The 20,168-nt window shown below is 40.6% G+C and overlaps 1 protein-coding gene across 1 annotated transcript in view; it reads left to right on the top strand.

Moving 5' to 3' along the window:
• The window catches only part of LOC133632092 (zinc finger protein 271-like), a 33,825-nt gene extending 17,144 nt beyond the window's left edge, over positions 1 to 16,681 (top strand). The window contains exon 3 of the mRNA XM_062024328.1: positions 14,849 to 16,681. Within this exon, the coding sequence (XP_061880312.1) occupies positions 14,849 to 15,895 (1,047 nt within the window). The 3' untranslated portion in view covers positions 15,896 to 16,681. The remainder of the gene's footprint in view (positions 1 to 14,848) is intronic.
• The last annotated feature ends 3,487 nt before the right edge of the window (positions 16,682 to 20,168 follow it).

The following is a 20,168-nucleotide window of genomic DNA, read 5'->3' as shown; positions in this document are numbered from 1 at the left end:
ACCTGCTCCCTCCCCTCCAAGTAAGATTGCATCCAGCTCCATGAGGTTTTGTTAAATCCGAATGCTCTGAGCTTATCCAACAGTATAGCGTGGTTAACGGTGTCAAAGGCCTTCTGAAGGTCCAGCATGACCATGCCGCAGTATTTGCCCGCGTCCACCTCATGTTTGATGTGGTCGCTCAGATAGAGAAGGCATGTGTCAGTGGAGTGGTTAGTTCTGAAGCCGGATTGGAATTTGTACATGAGTTTATTAGTGGCAAGGTAACTATCGACCTGTTCATAAACTATTTTCTCCATTACTTTCGAAATGGAACTGAGAATAGAAACAGGTCGGTAGTTGCCAGGTTCCTATTTGCTTACTTTTTTAAAGATGGGAGTTACTCTTGCTATCTTAAAATATTTTGGTACTTGGCCTTGTGTAATTGAGAGGTTTATTATGTGCGTGATGATCGGGGCAATGATGGAGGCAGAGTCCCTGAGGAATCTGGAGGGGATATTATCAAGGCCGGCGGCCTTGTTTGGGTGGAGCGCGCTCAATTTTTTAAACACCTCATCAGCTGTGACCATTTCTAATTTGAAATCATTGTTGGATACTCCTAGCTTTCTGTAGAAGGCTTTAATGTGTTCTACACCAAAGCGACCAGAGTGGTGGGACAGCTTGTTGACAAAAGTTGCGGCTATGCTGGTGAAAAAGATGTTAAGGCTGCTTGCTACCTCCATTTTGTCTGTAATGAGGGAGTCTCCCTCCTTGATGCTGATGTTGGTGAGTCTGGTTTTAAGTTTCTGGCTGCAACCGGGAAGCTGGTTGTTGAGAATTTTCCAGAGCTCACGGGGCTTATTTGTGTTTTCCTCTATTTTGTCGTTAATGTGATTTTTTTTTAAGGATTTAGTCAGGTTTGTTGACTTATTTCTTAATTTATTGCATTGCTTTTTGAGAGTTGAAAGGAGTAATTTGAGGTTGATATTATTGGGTTGTTTATCTACTTCTGTTTTACACTTTTGGTATTCGGAGTATTTCCCGTCTCTGTCTTTTATGGCAGCTAATAGGTCCGGATTCATCCATGGTTCCGAGCGGGCTTTGATCCTGACTGTTTTCACAGGAGCCATGTCATTTAGTATCTTTAGGAACGCTGTTTTGAAGCGATCCCAAACATCATCGACCAGGTTGCTCACGAGCACAGGGGACCAGTCCCACTCATCTAATTTTAAATTGAAATTATCACTGGAGTATTTTTTAAGGGATCTGGATTGGGCTGTTATGTGGCCATTGGCTTTGGGTTTAGCTATTTTGCGGGTGCAGAAGGTTAGATAGTGGTCGCTAAGACCACAGATCATGACCCCACTATTTTTTATTTTAGGTCGGTCTGAAGTGAGAATGAGATCTATGGTTGATTGGGTGGAATCACACACCCTTGTAGGTAGTGCTATTAGCTGGGAAAGACTGTGTAGATTACAAAACTAGCTGTAGGATCTGAGAACAGGCGCATCTCTGCGTTGAATATCTGTGTTCAGATCCCCAGTTATAATTTTCTCCACCTTGTCTGCCGCAGCCAAGCACTCCTCCAGAGCCCCATAGAAATCACTCTGATTAGGGGGTCTGTAAACAGTCCCTATTGGTACCGGCTTAGCGTTTTTAAATTTGATTTCCACCCACACAGATTCCAGGTCATTGTGGTTAAGATCAGTGCGAGTTATGTATTTCATATATTGGTGAATATACATACAAACGCCCCCACCGTGTTTATTCCTGTCCTTTCTGATAACCGAAAAGTTTTCTATTGCTATCTCTGAGTCAGAAATACTTTGATCAAATTTGGTTTCAGAGAAACACAGGATTTTTACCTTCGTGTTGAGGAACATTTCTCTGATTTGGTCGAGTTTGGTTCCAGAGAGGCTGTTCACATTAAGGTAGATGATGTGTAGTCCACTGGAACCAAAAAGAGCATCAGTCTCCGCTATGTAGTGGTACTGTCCAGAAAAGTTGTTGGGGGTGGGGGGCGTGGTTAAGGCAAGGCAAGGCAACTTTATTTGTATAGCGCTTTTCATACACAAGGCAGACTCAAAGTGCTTCACAGACAACAAAGTGAAATGAAAGAAAATAAAAGCAAAATTAAAATGCAGACAATAAAAATAAAAACAGTGCAGATGTTAAAAGTTAAAAGATTAAAAGATTTAGCTGAAAGCTAAGGTGGACATAAAAGTCTTCAGTCTAGTTTTAAAAGTAGTCAGAGTTGGGGAGAGTCTGACATCTTCAGGAAGTTTATTCCAGCTATTTGTTGCATAGTGACTGAATGATGCTCTCCCTTGATTTGAGTTTACTCTTGGAACCGCTAACAGATTGGTCTCAGAAGATCTTAGTGATCTAGAGGGCTTATATAGTGGGAGTATATCAGTGATATACTTGGGCCCTAGACCATGTAGTGATTTATATGTGAGCAGGAGGATTTTGAAATCAATTCTCTGATGTACAGGGAGCCAATGTAAGGATTTAAGAATTGCTGTAATGTGCTCACATTTTTTGGTCTTTGTTAGAACTCTAGCAGCAGCGTTCTGAACAAGCTGTAGCTGCCTGACAGTTTTTTTGGGAAGACCTGCAAGGAGACCATTACAATAGTCTAGCCTACTGGTAATAAAGGCATGTACAAGTTTTTCAAAGTCTTGAGCTGACATGAGCCCTCTAAGTCTTTTTACATTTTTGAGGTGATAGTAGGCCGATTTTGTTACTGATTTGATGTGACTGTCGAAATGTAAATCCCAATCTAAAATAACCCCAAGATTTCTGGCTTTATTTGAGGTTTTCAGGGACAGTGATTGAAGGTGTTGGACGACTTTAAACCTTTCTTTTTTAGCACCAAAAACAATTATCTCAGTTTTATCTTCATTTAGTTGTAGGAAATTTTGGCACATCCAGTGTTTGACTTGCTCAATGCACTGGCACAGAACATCTATGGGGCGATAGTCATTTGGTGATAGCGCTACATAGATTTGGGTGTCATCGGCATAGCAATGATGGTCAATGTTATTATTTTGCATGATTTGTCCTAGTGGGAGCATATAGATGTTAAATAAAGTCGGCCCCAAGATTGAACCTTGGGGGACTCCACACGTTACGTTGGTTGGTTCTGATACAAAGTCACCAATGGAAACAAAATAGTTCCTATCTTGTAGATATGACTTGAACCAGCTTAAAACTGTGCCTGAGATCCCCACCCAGTTTTCCAACCTGTCCAAAAGTATTGAGTGGTCGACAGTATCAAATGCAGCACTGAGGTCCAAAAGCATTAATACTGAAGTTTTGCCAGTCTGTGTTTAGACGGATGTCATTTATAACTTTAAGAAGGGCCGTCTCTGTGCTATGAAGAGGTCGAAATCCTGACTGGAAGTTGTTGTGGCAGCCAGTAGAAGCCAAGAAGTGATTTAGTTGTTGGAGGACAACTTTCTCAATTATTTTACTTATGAATGGTAGATTTGAAATTGGTCTGTAGTTGTTGATAACAGAGGCATCTAGGCTCTGCTTTTTTAGAAGAGGTTTAATGACTGCAGTTTTGAAAGCCTTCGGGAAATTGCCCGATTGAATAGAATTATTAACTATTTGCAAGATGTCTGTTGATAGGCAGTCAAAAACATTCTTAAAGAAGTTGGTAGGTAAAACATCAAGGCAGCAGGTGGATGACTTTAGAGCTGTCACCGTTTCCACTAGAGTTTTAGAGTCCATGGCATTAAAGCTTGCCATCATTGCTGTGTTACTTTTGCCTAAATGGGGTGGTGATCCAACTTTTTTACTTGAGATATTGATGGTGCGTCTGATGCCTTCAATTTTATCAGTATAAAAGAATGCAAACTCATTGCATTTCTGCGTGGAATGGAGTTCGGCTGGTATTTGTGTTGGGGGTTTAGTCAGTCTGTCAACGGTTGTGAATAGGGTTTTGGCCTTATTTGTGTTGCTGTTTATGATATTGGAGAAGAATGTTTCTCTAGCACTTTTTAAGACTAAATTGTAGGCCTGGAGGCTCTCTTTATAGATGTCATGGTGAATATGAAGTTTTGTATTCGGCCAGATTCGTTCAGCTTCCTGTTAAGAGGGGAGGAGTATATTTACAGCTAGAATTCACCAACTTGAGTATTTCATTTATATTTCATATATATATATATATATATATATATATATATATATATATATATATATATATATATATATATATATATATATATATATATATATATATATATATATATATATGAAATACTTGACTTTCAGTGAATTCTAGCTTTATATATATATATAATATCCCATCCCCATCTTCAAATCTGGAGACAAACACCACTTCACAAATTACCGGCCCGTCTCCCTTCTGCCACAGTTGTCAAAAATATTGGAAAAATTATTTGATAATAGACTTCGTGGCTTCATTGAAAAGCACAAATTATTATCTGATTGTCAATATGGGTTCCGTCAAAATAGGTCAACTTCATTAGCTTTAAGTGATTTAATAGAAAACATTACTAATGGTATCGAGAAGAATACATTTGTTATAGGAATTTTTATTGACCTGCAAAAGGCTTTCGATACCATTGACCACCAGATTTTGGTAAATAAACTGGAAAACTATGGCATAAGGGGAGTGGCAGGGAAATGGCTGAAGAGCTACTTGAATGAGAGACGGCAGATTGTTCAGAACGACCAATACCAATCTACTCTCATGAACATAACCTGTGGAGTCCCCCAGGGGTCCATACTAGGACCCACACTATTTATAATGTATATCAATGAAATATGTAAAGTATCAACACTGCTGGAGTTCATCCTCTTTGTTGACGATACAACCATTACATGTGCAGGTGACCACATGAAGCAACTTCTGGCCTCTGTGACTGAGGAGATGATAAAGTTAAAAACTTGGTTTAATACCAACAAATTGTCTCTGAATGTAAAGAAGACCAAAATCATGCTCTTTAGCAATCGAAAAAGTAATATACCCATCAGGATTGTTATTGATGATACACCAATAGATTATGTTCAACAAAATTCATTCTTAGGAGTGGTAATAGATGAAAATATATCATGGAAGCCTCATATAAGTTACTTGAGGACAAAGGTTGCTAAATGTGTTGGAATGATGAGGAGATGATGTCATTTATTGAACACCAATGCTCTGCTGTTATAGTACCATTCATTTATTGTGTCGTATTTAAATTATTGTGTTGAAGTCTGGGGAAATTGTTATAAATCTCATCTACAGCCTTTAGTCACTCTGCAGAAAAAGGCCATTAGGATTGTGTCCATAGTTCACTACAGACATCATTCAAATCCACTATTCATGGAGTTAAAGCAACTTAAACTGCACCATGTGATCAGTTTTAAAACTGCTCAAATTATGTTTAGGGTATCCCAAAACTCTCTACCATCCAATATACACAACCTATTCCAGGATAGAGATGCTCACCATAGGTACAGTCTAAGAGGAAACAACAAATTATATTTGCCTAAATTTAGAACAACTTTAAAGTCAATGTGCATTTCAGTGCGTGGAGTCAATCTGTGGAACAACTTAGGGGACGAGTTAAAAACGTGTTCTAACATGATTCAATTTAAAAGACTGTTTAAAAAAGAAGTACTGAAGAAGTACGAGGAGGAAAGAGAGTGATGCCCTCAGCACAGAGCGATGGGAGAGAGGTGTATGGTCAGAGAGTGTTTGTGTGTGTGTGTGTGTGTGTGTGTGTGTGTGTGTGTGTGTGTGTGTGTGTGTGTGTGTGTGTGTGTGTGTGTGTGTGTGTGTGTGTGTGTGTGTGTGTGTGTGTGTGTGTGTGTGTGTGTGTGTGTGTGTGTGTGTGTGTGTGTGTGTGTGTGTGTGTGTGTGTGTGTGTGTGTTTTTTGTCTCATCTTGTCTTGTCTTGGTTTTTCCGTCTTGTGATTTGCATGTATTATTTTGAAAAAGCATCTCCTCTTGTTTGAGATCACGGGCCCTTCCTCTTGTGTCACCAGTCTGACGTCATCCCTGACCCTTGATTGTTTCCACCTGTTTCCCATTACCCTCATGTTCCATATAAGCCCATCCCTCCCCTTGTTCTGTGCCAGATTGTCTCGATCCTTCGTGCCTGTCTTGCCTCCAAGCTCATGTTCTTGTCTTGCCCCGTCCCACGACCACGTTTGTTTATCCAGCATTTGTCTAGCTGTAATTTTGACTTTAACTTTTTCCTCCCTCAGAGCGACCTTTGTTATTTAACCTTTTTCTACCGCAGTGGTGAGTTATGATTTTTCCTTAACATTTCCTTCCTCAAAGTTTGAGTGAATTTTGTTTATATAATTGTTAGAACATATTGAGTGTAGTAAGTTTTGATAGTCTTTATTTTCTTCCTCCTGTTGGAGCGCTTTTTGTTAAAGTTTTGTATAGCAGATCCGTTACTAGTTATATTTGTCTTATTTTTGTCAATTCCTCCGTTGGAGAGATTTTTGGTTCTTTCCCTTTTTTGGAAAACATTTTTGTTATCATAGTAGTACCTCATAGTGATTGTAAAATTTCTGCTTTGGAGGTTAAGAGTTATTTTCAAAATAAAAGCCTTATTTAGAACCTCCCATCTCTGCATCTGAGTCCCTTCATTAGTTCAAGCCTGACAGTCTCAAAGTAACAGTGGTACTATTGTATTGTTAGTGTACAGGAGCTTTTCTTGTTTTTGTTTGTATAGTATTGTTCTTGTATTATATTGTTTATGTTGAATGTGGAGTGAGTGAGAGAGGTTGGGATATTATAAGCATCTGCTTCATCCAACCCCTTTTCAAGCCTTGCATAAATGTCTCTGCCAAAATGTAAAAAAAAAATGTTTTGTTGTGCTGTGCAGGTTTGAAATAAATACTTCAATTCAATATATATATATATATATATATATATATATATATATATATATATATATATATATATATATATATATATATATATATATATATATATATATATATATATATATATATATTTATATATATTTATCCTATTATACATATAAATAAAATAAATACTTGAATTTCAGTGTCCCGGAGGCTATCCAGTAGATGGCAGTATTGTCCTGTTTAAGAGTGTCACAACATTGCTGTTTACGGCAGACGAACTGCTTTACGGTAGACGAAAACGTTACTGCTGTTGTTGTGTGTTGTTACCGCGCTGGGAGGACGTTAATGAAACTGCCTAACAATAAACCCACATAAGAAACCAAGAACGCGCCCTCAATCATTCTACAGTTATAACGTGATTGGGCAGGCACGCTGTTTATATCGTGGGAAAGCGGACGTGAAAACAGACTGTCGCCGCTGTCCCCACTCAGGTCCGCATGGAGCTGGAGGGGGCGTGGCCTCCAGCTCCGGCTGAATTCCGGGAGATTTTCGGGAGAACATTTCTTCCGGGAGGTTTTCGGGAGAGGCGCTGAATTCCGGGAGTCTCCTGGAAAATCAGGGAGGGTTGGCAAGTATGGTTTATTGTCATAGCAGCACACGATACACATGAGATGGCACACAATTTAGTAGCACGTGAACAATAGGATTGGTCCTAGTGGAGATCTACACTCTTAGTGCTTTTGTTCTTTATTCAGAGTAATCATTTGACTTTCTAAAGGTTTTTAACTAAAACAACTAAGTAGCTTGAAAAATATTTCTGTGTTTCTTGTAGTATTTAAAATGTAGGATTTTTTTTCCTCGATGTTTGCCCTTTTTCTGGTTTGAACAACAGCCATGGAAAAAGTCTGTGCACGTGCTTGTATATATATATATATTTTATTTTCAAACAGTAGTTGTAGATTATTTGATGTTAGATACTTTTACTAACCATTGTTTTAAACTAAGATTAAATTGCCTTTATTTTGAAAAAAAAACTGATGTGGAGTAGGAAACGGAAGTTGCAGACTTTTAGCGCATGCGCAAATGTACTTGAAGCGAAGCAAAAAGACGAAGACCGCATGCTATGGTTGTTCGGATAATTTTCGAATTCACGTTCTTAAAGTCATATGATTCACAGCAAATATAGCAACAAATATCTCAATTCGCATTTTCCAAAGCCACGAAACGTGCATTGAGTTTGGAGCGATATCTGAAGTGAAGATTGAAGACGTGATAGAAGATGGACGACTACTGCTATGCTAAGATGGCGACGTCCGCTAAAAGAGAACATGAAAGAGAATCAGCGCCACCAACTTCCAGCAAATCACCAACGGAGATAAAGACGAAAGATGAAGGTGAGTGACTTGAAGTTTTGTCATTTGAAAACTATTTGAATTTCAAGCCCTTAAAGTCGAAATGAGCCGACCTTGTTGAAGAATGTAAAGAAAGAGCCGCCATGATTGTTAGCTGGAAGAAGGCAGTGGAGTTCACATCAGAGGAGATGAAAGAATGCAAAAGTCAAATGAAGAAAGTGGAAGAGCAAAACAAGCGCTTCCCATGTTTGGAAAACGCCACATTTCAAATATTTAGCTCGCATTACTAAGCTAAGTTATTGATGGAGTCCATCAAGTTATGGGTGAGGGCCGACATCCGGGCAACTGAGCTACATACGGGTTCTTCGAGCCATAGCAACCAGACTGGCGTTGAAAACAAACCGTTGCCATTACTCTTTAACCTGTCGACCTACGCTGGTTAAACCCGTCATTCTGCCTCCAAAATGCCGAAAAAGTGTGTTGTTTTTGGTTGTGCTAACCACAACCGGAAACAGGGAAAACAAAGGTTGTATTTTGTTCTGCCAAAGCGTGATAAAAGCCCACAGAGACGAGACAAATGGCTCGCAGCTTTACACCGGGAAAACGAGGACGGTTCTCACTGGAGTCCCCCAAAGTCCCGGGTCGTGTGTTCGGATCACTTCGTTTCTGGTAAATATAAGGAACAAAAATCCACCTTCTTAACCACAACTTGGCTATACCGTCCGTGCTAATGTTGTACTTGTTGAATTTGTACCTTATAACGTTCGACAGCTGAAGTTGTTGTTGTACAAAAATAACATGCGGTATATACTATATAGTCTATAGCCTGTATAGGCTATTTTCGAAAACCGGTTTCGTTTAAATTTGAATCGGCTTTCTATAGATATGAAATAATATACCTGGTGCGCTTGTGAGGTAGACATATAGATTTCCAAATTCCATGTCCGGCCATTGTGTAGGATTATCAGTCCACGCATCTGCTGGAAGGCGGTAAGGGCAGTCGTTTAATCCAACTACAGAACATTTTAACTCGTATCTTAACCTAGCCTCACTGGAAATACTATTTACATAATCATACGCCACTTAGAACAGTTTAAAATGCCGTGAAACCTCGTTAAATGCTTTTTCTGTCAATGCTGTGTTCGCTGTGAGCTGGTTTGTTTTCAACGAATTCAATATGGCGACCGACTGCTAGGGGATTGGTAGGCGGAAGTGACGTAGGTCCGCCCTCGCCCATTGGATGATGTTAGAGTGGACATAACAGCCACTATCTCTAAGTCACCCTCCATCTTGTAAACACTGTAGCAGCTAGTGAAAGATTAAAATGATGTTGTTGCGCCAGGAATTGATTTTGAGCATTTTTTAATTGTATTTCCTAGTTCTTAGTAGGGCTGGACAATTAATCCCATTTTAATCTCAACTTCATTTAAGACATGACACGATCATAAACATGTTATTGTAAAAAAAAAAAGATGGACAGCCCGCGGAACGTGCATGCAAATTCTTGAGCCTGTAACGGTTAAAGGGATGAGTGAGTGTATGATTGAAAAAAAAGACCATGTCTACTAGAATGTGCTACTTTTTATTTGACACAGTGCTAGTATGTCTAATCAGTAGGGGTGTAACGGTACACAACAATTTTGGTTCGGTACGTACCTCGGTTTAGAGGTCACGGTTCGGTTCATTTTCGGTACAGTAAGAAAACAACAAAATATAAATTTTTGGGTTATTTATTTACCAAATTTGTAAACAATGGCTTTATCCTTTTAACATTGGGAACACTATAATAATTCTTCCCACGTTAATCAACATTAAACTGCCTCAAGTTGTTGCTCAGATTAAATAAAATGACACAACTTTTCTTCTACATATAAAAAGTGCAACATTAAACAGTTTCAAGTCAACTCATCATGCTTAATTTATTACAGCATTTGGGAAGCCTGTAGTTCATTTTTATTATGTAAATGTTATATTTGTATCAACATGTGATAGCAGGGACCCTGCCATTCAAAACTAGGCTGCTCCATTACTAATGATTAATGTAACTCTAGCACATTTTTTAAAGGCCTACTGAAAGCCACTACTACCGACCACGCAGTCTGATAGTTTATATATCAATGATGAAATCTTAACATTGCAACACATGCCAATACGGCCGGGTTAACTTATAAAGTGCAATTTTAAATTTCCCGCTAAACTTCCGGTTCGAAACGCCTCTGAGGGTTGATGTATGCGCGTGACGTCAATCATTGAAACGGAAGTATTCGGACACTATTGAAGTCAATACGAAATAGCTCTGTTTTCATCTCATTATTCCACAGTATTCTGGACATCTGTGTTGGTGAATCTGTTGCAATTTGTTCATTGCATTATGGAGAAAGAAGCTGAGCAAGCAAAGAAGAAAGTTGTCGGTGCGAAGTGTCTATTTTGCGAGGGAAGTCAGCAACAACACGTACACAGCCGGCGCTTCTTTGTTTACATTCCCGAAAGATGCAGTCAAGATGGAAGAACTCGGACAACAGAGACTCTTACCAGGAGGACTTTGATTTGGATACACAGTTGCGATAACGTGAGTACACAGCTGCGCTTCCAAACATTTGATCCCTTGCTATAACTAGCTCGAGCTAGGAGCTAGGAGCTAGCATTAGGATTAATTTGTGGCATATTAAATATAAGCCTGGTTGTGTTGTGGCTAATAGAGTATATATATGTCTTGTGTTTATTTATTGTTGTAGTCATTCCCAGCTGAATATCAGGTCCCACCCGCGCGCTTCCAAACATTTGATTGCTTGCCCGTACGTGCGTGTCATGTACGTAACTTTGATTAAATATATAAGCTTTATGAACCTTGGGTTAGGTGAACGGTTGTTTGGGCTGAGTGAGTGTGTGTGTTATGCAGGTGTTTGAATTGTATTGGCGGGTTATATATACGGGATCCCGTCCATATTACCCGCTCGAGCTATAACTAGCTCGAGCTAGGAGCTAGCATAACAAACACCTAGGTGTTTTTATGCGGGATTAATTTGTGGCATATTAAATATAAGCCTGGTTGTGTTGTGGCTAATAGAGTATATATATGTCTTGTGTTTATTTACTGTTGTAGTCATTCCCAGCTGAAAATCAGGTCACCCCCGGCTCTCACAGCATCTTCCCTATCTGAATAGCTTCAACTCCCCACTAGTCCTTCACTTGCACTTTACTCATCCACAAATCTTTCATCCTCGCTCAAATTAATGGGGAAATTGTCGCTTTCTCGGTCCGAATCTCTCTCACTTCATGCGGCCATCATTGTAAACAATAGGGAACTGTGCGTATATGTTCAACTGACTACGTCACGCTACTTCCGGTAGGGGCAAGCCTTTTTTTATCAGATACCAAAAGTTGCGATCTTTATCGTCGTTGTTCTATACTAAATCCTTTCAGCAAAAATATGGCAATATCGCGAAATGATCAAGTATGACACATAGAATAGATCTGCTATCCCCGTTTAAATAAAAAAAAATCATTTCAGTAGGCCTTTAAGCTTCTCAGGTGTAATTCTTTCCCATTCTTGCTTGATGTACAGCTTAAGTTGTTCAACAGTCCGGGGGTCTCCGTTGTGGTATTTTAGGCTTCATAATGCACCACACATTTTCAATGGGAGACAGGTCTGGACTACAGGCAGGCCAGTCTAGTACCCGCACTCTTTTACTATGAAGCCACGTTGATGTAACACGTGGCTTGGCATTGTCTTGCTGAAATAAGCAGGGGCGTCCATGATAACGTTGCTTGGATGGCAACATATGTTGCTCCAAAACCTGTATGTACCTTTCAGCATTAATGGTGCCTTCACAGATGTGTAAGTTACCCATGCCTTGGGCACTAATACACCCCCATACCATCACACACGCTGGCTTTTCAATTTTGCGTCTATAACAATCCGGATGGTTCTTTTCCTCTTTGGTCCGGAGGACACGACGTCCACAGTTTCCAAAAACAATTTGTGGCCAGCTATTAAGTCGTCTGTTTTCATCGCAAAATTCCACAGTATTCTGGACATCTGTGTTGGTGAATCTTTTGCAATTTGTTTAATGAACAATGAAAACAGCAAAGACGAAAGCTGTAGGTGGGAAGCTGTGTATTAGCGGGTGGGTGCAGCAACACAACCAGGAGGACTTTGAGTTGGATAGCAGACGCGCTACCGTGAGTACGCAGCTTTGGCTTCCAAACATTTGATCGCTTGCCCATACGTGCGTGCCGCTATGTGCATGTCACGTACGTGACTTTGGGGAAATATATGTGCTGTATGAACTTTACGGAGGTGAACGGTACTTTGGGCTGTGGGATTGAGTGTGTTGTGCGGGTGTTTGATTTGTATTGGTGGGTTATATGGACGGGAGGGGGGAGGTGTTTGTTATGCGGATTAATTTGTGGCATATTAAATATAAGCCTGGTTGTGTTGTGGCTAATAGAGTATATATATGTCTTGTGTTTATTTACTGTTGTAGTCATTCCCAGCTGAATATCAGGTCACCCCCGCCTCTCACAGCATCTTCCATATCTGAATCGCTTCCACTGCCCTCTAATCCTTCACTCTCACTTTCCTCATCCACAAATCTTTCATGCTCTCTCAAATTAATGGGGTAATAGTCGCTTTCTCGGTCCGAATCGCTCTCGCTGCTGGTGGCCATGATTGTAAACAATGTGCAGATGAGAGGAGCTCCACAACCTGTGACGTCACGCTACTTCCGGTACAGGCAAGGCTTTTTTATCAGCGACCAAAAGTTGCGAACTTTATCGTCGATGTTCTCTACTAAATCCTTTCAGCAAAAATATGGCAGTATCACGAAATGATCAAGTATGACACATAGAATGGACCTGCTATCCCCGTTTGGATAAGAAAATCGCATTTCAGTAGGCCTTTAAAGGCCTACTGAAAGCCACTACTAGCGACCACGCAGTCTGATAGTTTATATATCAATGATGAAATCTTAACATTGCAACACATGCCAATACGGCCGGGTTAACTTATAAAGTGCAATTTTAAATTTCCCGCTAAACTTCCGGTTCGAAACGCCTCTGAGGGTTGACGTATGCGCGTGACGTCAATCATTGAAACGGAAGTATTCGGACACCATTGAAGTCAATACGAAAAAGCTCTGTTTTCATCTCATTATTCCACAGTATTCTGGACATCTGTGTTGGTGAATCTGTTGCAATTTGTTCATTGCATTATGGAGAAAGAAGCTGAGCAAGCAAAGAAGAAAGTTGTCGGTGCGAAGTGTCTATTTTGCGAGGGAAGTCAGCAACAACACGTACACAGCCGGCGCTTCTTTGTTTACATTCCCAAAAGATGCAGTCAAGATGGAAGAACTCGGACAACAGAGACTCTTACCAGGAGGACTTTGATTTGGATACACAGTTGCGATAACGTGAGTACACAGCTGCGCTTCCAAACATTTGATCGCTTGCTATAACTAGCTCGAGGTAGTAGCTAGGAGCTAGGAGCTAGCATTAGGATTAATTTGTGGCATATTAAATATAAGCCTGGTTGTGTTGTGGCTAATAGAGTATATATATGTCTTGTGTTTATTTACTGTTGTAGTCATTTCCAGCTATATATCAGGTCACCCTCGGCTCTCACAGCATCTTCCACTCCCCACTAGTCCATCACTAGCACTTTCCTCATTTAAAAATATTTCATCCTCGCTCAAATTAATGGGGAAATCGTCGCTTTCTCGGTCCGAATCTCTCTCACTTCATGCGGCCATCATTGTAAACAATAGGGAACTTTGCGTATATGTTCAATTGACTACGTCACGCTACTTCCGGTAGGGGCAAGCCTTTTTTTATCAGATACCAAAAGTTGCGATCTTTATCGTCGTTGTTCTATACTAAATCCTTTCAGCAAAAATATGACAATATCGCGAAATGATCAAGTATGACACATAGAATAGATCTGCTATCCCTGTTTAAATAAAAAAAAATCATTTCAGTAGGCCTTTAAGAGTGGCAGTATGTGGGGTGAGTGACGTGAGTAAGTGAGTGGGCGAGTAAGGAGAGGTAGTGGTAGCATGTGCAGGAGTGTTAATAGCATGGTGGATGCCCGCTTGTGCCCCGTGGAAATAATAAATAAAGTGAGCAAGCTGTAACTAATCGACGGCCTCGTCCTTCCGACCAAAGAGCGGAGCTTTATGGACCCAGTGTTACCCCCGACACAACATGGGCCCTGGAGGGAACGTCTCCCCTGCGCTCCTCGACCACGGTCTGGGAGCCCACAAACAGGAAAGGTGTAAAGCAACCCTTGCAGAGCGGCGGCTCCCTGTTTAAAGTGTCACCTTTATAGTTAGTTTAGAAGCCCAAATACCTCCATATTGCACTCTACGCACCCTCTTTATTAACCAGTAGAATTGTCCTTTGTTGCCTTTCTTCCTCTCCACCATGTTATTGCTTGTATGCACTTTGTGTGTGCGTTTTGACACACTCAACATCATGCGCCTCGGCTCTGTAGTCACCGCCTCACAGCAGCATTCAGATGAAAGAACGGTACCGGTACTTTTCAAAGGTGGTATAGTACCGATTTCAATTGATTAGTACCACAATACTTTATTAGTAGCAGTATACTGTACAACCCTACTACACACACATACAGTACATAGAAGAAAGTGTGTTTTTGTTGTTTGTGTCTTGCAGACGTCCAGCAGCTGATCGGTAATCCAGAAGAAGTTTCCCCTCAATTAGGGGGGAGCTCCACTTTGAAGCAGGAGACTCCACAACCACCCTGCATTAAAAAGGAAGAGGAGGAACTCTGCATCACTCAGGAGGGAGAGTGTCTTCTAGGACGAGAGGAAGCTGATTACACCAAGTTTCCACTGAGTATTCTCTCTGTGAAGACTGAAGATGATGAAGAGAAACCACAAGTAGACAACCTCTTAGCTCCACTATCAGATAGTGAGGCTGAAGACGAGGTTGAAGAACCTTTGAGCAGCGATAAAGACTGTGAAGGTGATATGAGGACTCACACTGACAACAAACACTCTGAATGCTCTACAAAGAAGAGAGGTAAAACATGTTTGAGCTGCTCAGTTTGTGCTAAAAGCTTTACTAAAAAGAGCCGTTTGACTCGACACATGAGAACACACACAGGTGAAAAACCCTTTAATTGTTCAGTTTGTGGCAAAAGCTTTTCTCAAAATGGCTCTTTGACTCAACACATGAGAACACACGCAGGTGAAAAAACCTTTAATTGTTCAGTTTGTGGCAAAAGCTTTTCTCAAAATGGCAATTTGACTCGACACATGACAACACACACAGGTGAAAAACCATTTAAATGTTCAGTTTGTGGCAAAAGCGTTTCTTTTAAGAGCAGTTTGACTAAACACATGACAACACACACTGGTGAAAAACCCTTTAAGTGTTCAGTTTGTGGCAAAAGCTTTTCTATTAAGAGCATTTTGACTCAACACATGAGAACACACACAGGTGAAAAACCCTTTAAGTGTTCAGTTTGTGGCAAAAGCGTTTCTTTTAAGAGCACTTTGACTAAACACATGAGAACACACACTTGTGAAAAACCCTTTAATTGTTCAGTTTGTGGCAACAGCTTTTGTCATAACAGCTCTTTGTGGCGACACATGAGAACACACGCTGGAGAAAAACCATTTAGTTGTTCTGTGTGTTGTAGAAGGTTCCCACATAAAGCAGATGCAGTAAAACACATAAGAACACACAAGGGAAAATAACCTATTAGCTGTTTAGTTTGTGGTATGTTGCTCATATGTGGTGACATCCACCCTACCCAGGACCTCCTCACTGCTTCTTTCACAAATATCTGAGGTATTCATACAAACTTGGATTATTTGGAGCATAATCTTATCTACTCATGACCCCATGTCTTGTCTGTATCTGAAACCTTCCTGAACAGTAAGATAGATGATGCTTCAAGTGCTTGGTTACTCCTTCTTCAGTCCTGGGGCCTCATGTGTCAAGTTTGTGCACGCTCAAAAACCTGCACTACACCCTTTTTCACTGCAAAGTTGAGCTGTATCAAAACTGACGTTGACGCATAAGTGATGCCGGGTAACTGTTTGCATAACAAACTGCCAACTTTTACTCCTTAAACTGGTTGATGTACAAATCAGAGACTTATGAACAATCAACCCCCAACACCCACAACCCAACCCCCACCTCCCTCGACATTCGGGCATAACAGGTTCAATCCGGCCCGCGAGATGAGTTTGTGAAGTGTAAAATTCAGCTGTATTTTTAATGAAAGAAACTGCTGTTCTAAATGTGTCCACTGGATGTCACATTAGCAATTCTGTTAGGCAAGCAAATAGCATAGCAAGTATACCAAGCAAGAGGTAGACGGTAAAGCGGGGCTGTGACTCCTCCCCCTCCACCCAACGTAAAACAGGAGTAAAATAAGCAATCAGTAACCCCACTTAAAATGCAGCATGAGACACTGCACACTGATATAGTTCTGTGAAAATGATTGTCTTCTGTGCAAATGTAAAGAAAGTGAACAGTGTGTGATTTACTGCAATACTGTCAGTCTTTTCACTTTTTATTTGTGCTTTGTTGAAATTGTTCACACATTGCACAGCTTTTATTTTTCTATCAATACACATTATGTCTAGAAGACAGGAAGTAACTCAACACTTGAATAGTTTCTACCTCAGTGTGTATGGTTTGTTGAGTTAGCACAGGATTAATATGTGGAAATGACAAATGAGGTAGTTGATACATAGAATAGTTTTTATTCATGCTTTATTTTGTTTTTTGTTCAATCCTAGATGGGTTGTGACTTAAAGTTTAATAGAAACACTGAGATTAAGTTTAAGTTCATTGCGTTCTTTGAGGTGTTTTTGAAAATGCACCATTTTTTTCCCTCAGAATTTTTAACTAACTTGAAGTGTTTTGTCAAGAGGATTATTTGTGATGTGTACATTTTCCGAATGTGATCGTTCTATTTTGGGTTTAAGTAAAATAAAGAAAACAATCTTGTCCTATTTTGAAGTTATCATGCCATGATTTTACCCGTCCCGCCCACGTGGAAATAGATTTTCCTCCATGTGGCCCGAGCTAAAATGAGTTTGACACCCCTGCTGTAATGTGACTCATGTGAGCAGGTTACTGTATAAACACATTTTGTTATAAGTTATAAAAATGTGTTCAGTTCTCAGAGACACATCAATGTCAGGCTGACAATCGCTCTTCCGCTTTCTCCAAACACGAGAACAAAGCAGCTCCTACTGACTTGTGATTGGTCAGACCGTGCCCATCTTAATCACATGGCTAATTTCAATATAATAAATTGCGATGTAACACAATTGAATATCTTATATGCTCAGACAGTAATGTGTTTATATAAGTTTAGATTGTGTTATGATGTTTGTAATGGGGATTGATTGATTGATTGATTGATTGATTGAGACTTTTATTAGTAGGGTTAGGGTTAGTGAAGTACATATTCCGTACAATTAAACACTAAATGGTAACACCTGAATAAGTTTTTCAACTTGTTTAAGTCGGGGTCCACTTAAATTGATTCATGATACAGATATATACTATCATATATACTATCATCATAATACAGTCATCACACAAGATAATCACATTGAATTATTTACATTATTTACAATCCGGGGTGTGGAGGGGGGTAGGTTTGGTTGTTATTATCAGTCATCAACATTTGAGAACAGAGAAATGGATATTGGAACAGTGTAGGTCTGATTTGGTAGGATATGTACAGCATATAGTGGACATAGAGAGAGAGAGAGAGAGAGAGAGAGAGATCAGAAGGCATAAGAAAAAGTATCTGCATTTGATTGTTTACATTTGATTATTAACAATCCGGGGAGGGTGTTAGTTTAGGATTGTAGTTGCCTGGAGGTGTTCTTTTAGTGCGGTTTTGAAGGAGGATAGAGATGCCCTTTCTTTTACACCTGTTGGGAGTGCATTCCACATTGATGTGGCATAGAAAGAGAATGAGTTAAGACCTTTGTTAGTTCGGAATCTGGGTTTAACGTGGTTAGTGGAGCTCCCCCTGGTATTGTGGTTATGGCGGTCATTTACGTTAAGGAAGTAGTTTGACATGTACTCTGGTACACGTACCAGAGGGACGGCGTGGCAAAGTTGGTAGAGTGGCTGTGCCAGCAATCGGAGTGTTGCTGGTTACTGGGGTTCAATTCCCACCTTCTACCTTCCTAGTCACGTCCGTTGTGTCCTTGGGCAAGACACTTCACCCTTTGCCTCTGATGGCTGCTGGTTAGCGCCTTGCATGGCAGCTCCCGCCATCAGTGTGTGAATGTGTGTGTGAATGGGTAAATGTGGAAATACTGTCAAAGCGCTTTGAGTACCTTGAAGGTAGAAAAGCGCTATACAAGTACAACCCATTTATCATTTATCATAATTTACTTCGGTATCAGGGAGGTGTAGCGGATATTATTGACTAGGCCAGGGGTCGGCAACCCGCGGCTCTTTGATCACTTTGATGCGGTTCAGCTTGTCACAGCCAGATGCGCCCTCATCCTTGCGCTCTGCTTGTCAAGCTTCGGGACACGCCCACGGCCGCGCACATCCAGGGATCCGCTGTCCTGCAGCAGCCGCCTGCTGCAATTATTCACCGGGGACTTCACTTGGGGGACTTCACAGCTCACTGAGAGGGGGGGACACGGTGCCGTTCACCTCTACCACCTGCTCCCTCCCCTCCATGTAAGATTGCATCCAGCTCCATGAGGTTTTGTTAAATCTGATTGCTCTGAGCTTATCCAACAGTATAGCGTGGTTAACGGTGTCAAAGGCCTTCTGAAGGTCCAGCATGACCATCCCGCAGTATTTGCCCGCGTCCACCTCATGTTTGATGTGGTCGCTCAGATAGAGAAGGCATGTGTCAGTGGAGTGGTTAGTTCTGAAGCCGGATTGGAATTTGTACATGAGTTTATTAGTGGCAAGGTAACTGTCGACCTGTTCATGAACTATTTTCTCCATTACTTTCGAAATGGAACTGAGAATAGAAACAGGTCGGTAGTTGCCAGGTTCCTATTTGCTTCCTTTTTTAAAGATAGGAGTTACTCTTGCTATCTTAAAATCTTTTGGTACTTGGCCTTGTGTAATTGAGAGGTTTATTATGTGCGTGATGATCGGGGCAATGATGGAGGCAGAGTCCCTGAGGAATCTGGATGGGATATTATCAAGGCCGGTGGCCTTGTTTGGGTGGAGCGCGCTCAATTTTTTAAACGCCTCATCAGCTGAGACCATTTCTAATTTGAAATCATTGTTGGATACTCCTAGCTTTCTGTAGAAGGCTTGAATGTGTTCTACACCAAAACGACCAGAGTGGTGGGACAGCTTGTTGACAAAAGTTGCGGCTATGCTGGTGAAAAAGATGTTAAGGCTGCTTGCTACCTCCATTTTGTCTGTAATGAGGGAGTCTCCCTCCTTGATGCTGATGTTGGTGAGTCTGGTTTTAAGTTTCTGGCTGCAACCGGGAAGCTGGTTGTTGAGAATTTTCCAGAGCTCATGTGGCTTATTTGTGTTTTCCTCTATTTTGTCGTTAATGTAATTTTTTTTTAAGGATTTAGTCAGGTTGGTTGACTTATTTCTTAAATTATTGCATTGCTTTTTGAGAGTTGAAAGGAGTGATTTGAGGTTGATGTTATTGGGTTGTTTATCTACTTCTGTTTTACACTTTTGGTATTCGGAGTATTTTCTGTCTGTTTTTTATGGCAGCTAATAGGTCCGGATTCATCCATGGTTCCGAGCGGGCTTTGATCCTGACTGTTTTCACAGGAGCCATGTCATTTAGTATCTTTAGGAACGCTGTTTTGAAGCGATCCCAAGCAACATCGACCAGGTTGCTCGCGAGCACAGGTGACCAGTCCCACTCATCTAATTTTAAATTGAAATTATCACTGGAGTATTTTTTAAGGGATCTGGATTGGGCTGTTATGTGGCCATTGGCTTTGGGTTTAGCTATTTTACGGGTGCAGAAGGTTAGATAGTGGTCGCTAA

Source organism: Entelurus aequoreus, linkage group LG17 (assembly GCF_033978785.1).
Source record: "Entelurus aequoreus isolate RoL-2023_Sb linkage group LG17, RoL_Eaeq_v1.1, whole genome shotgun sequence".
NCBI classification, from domain to species: Eukaryota; Metazoa; Chordata; class Actinopteri; order Syngnathiformes; family Syngnathidae; genus Entelurus; species Entelurus aequoreus.
Note: the sequence above shows the minus strand (reverse complement) of the source record. Positions and strands in the feature narration are given on the sequence as shown.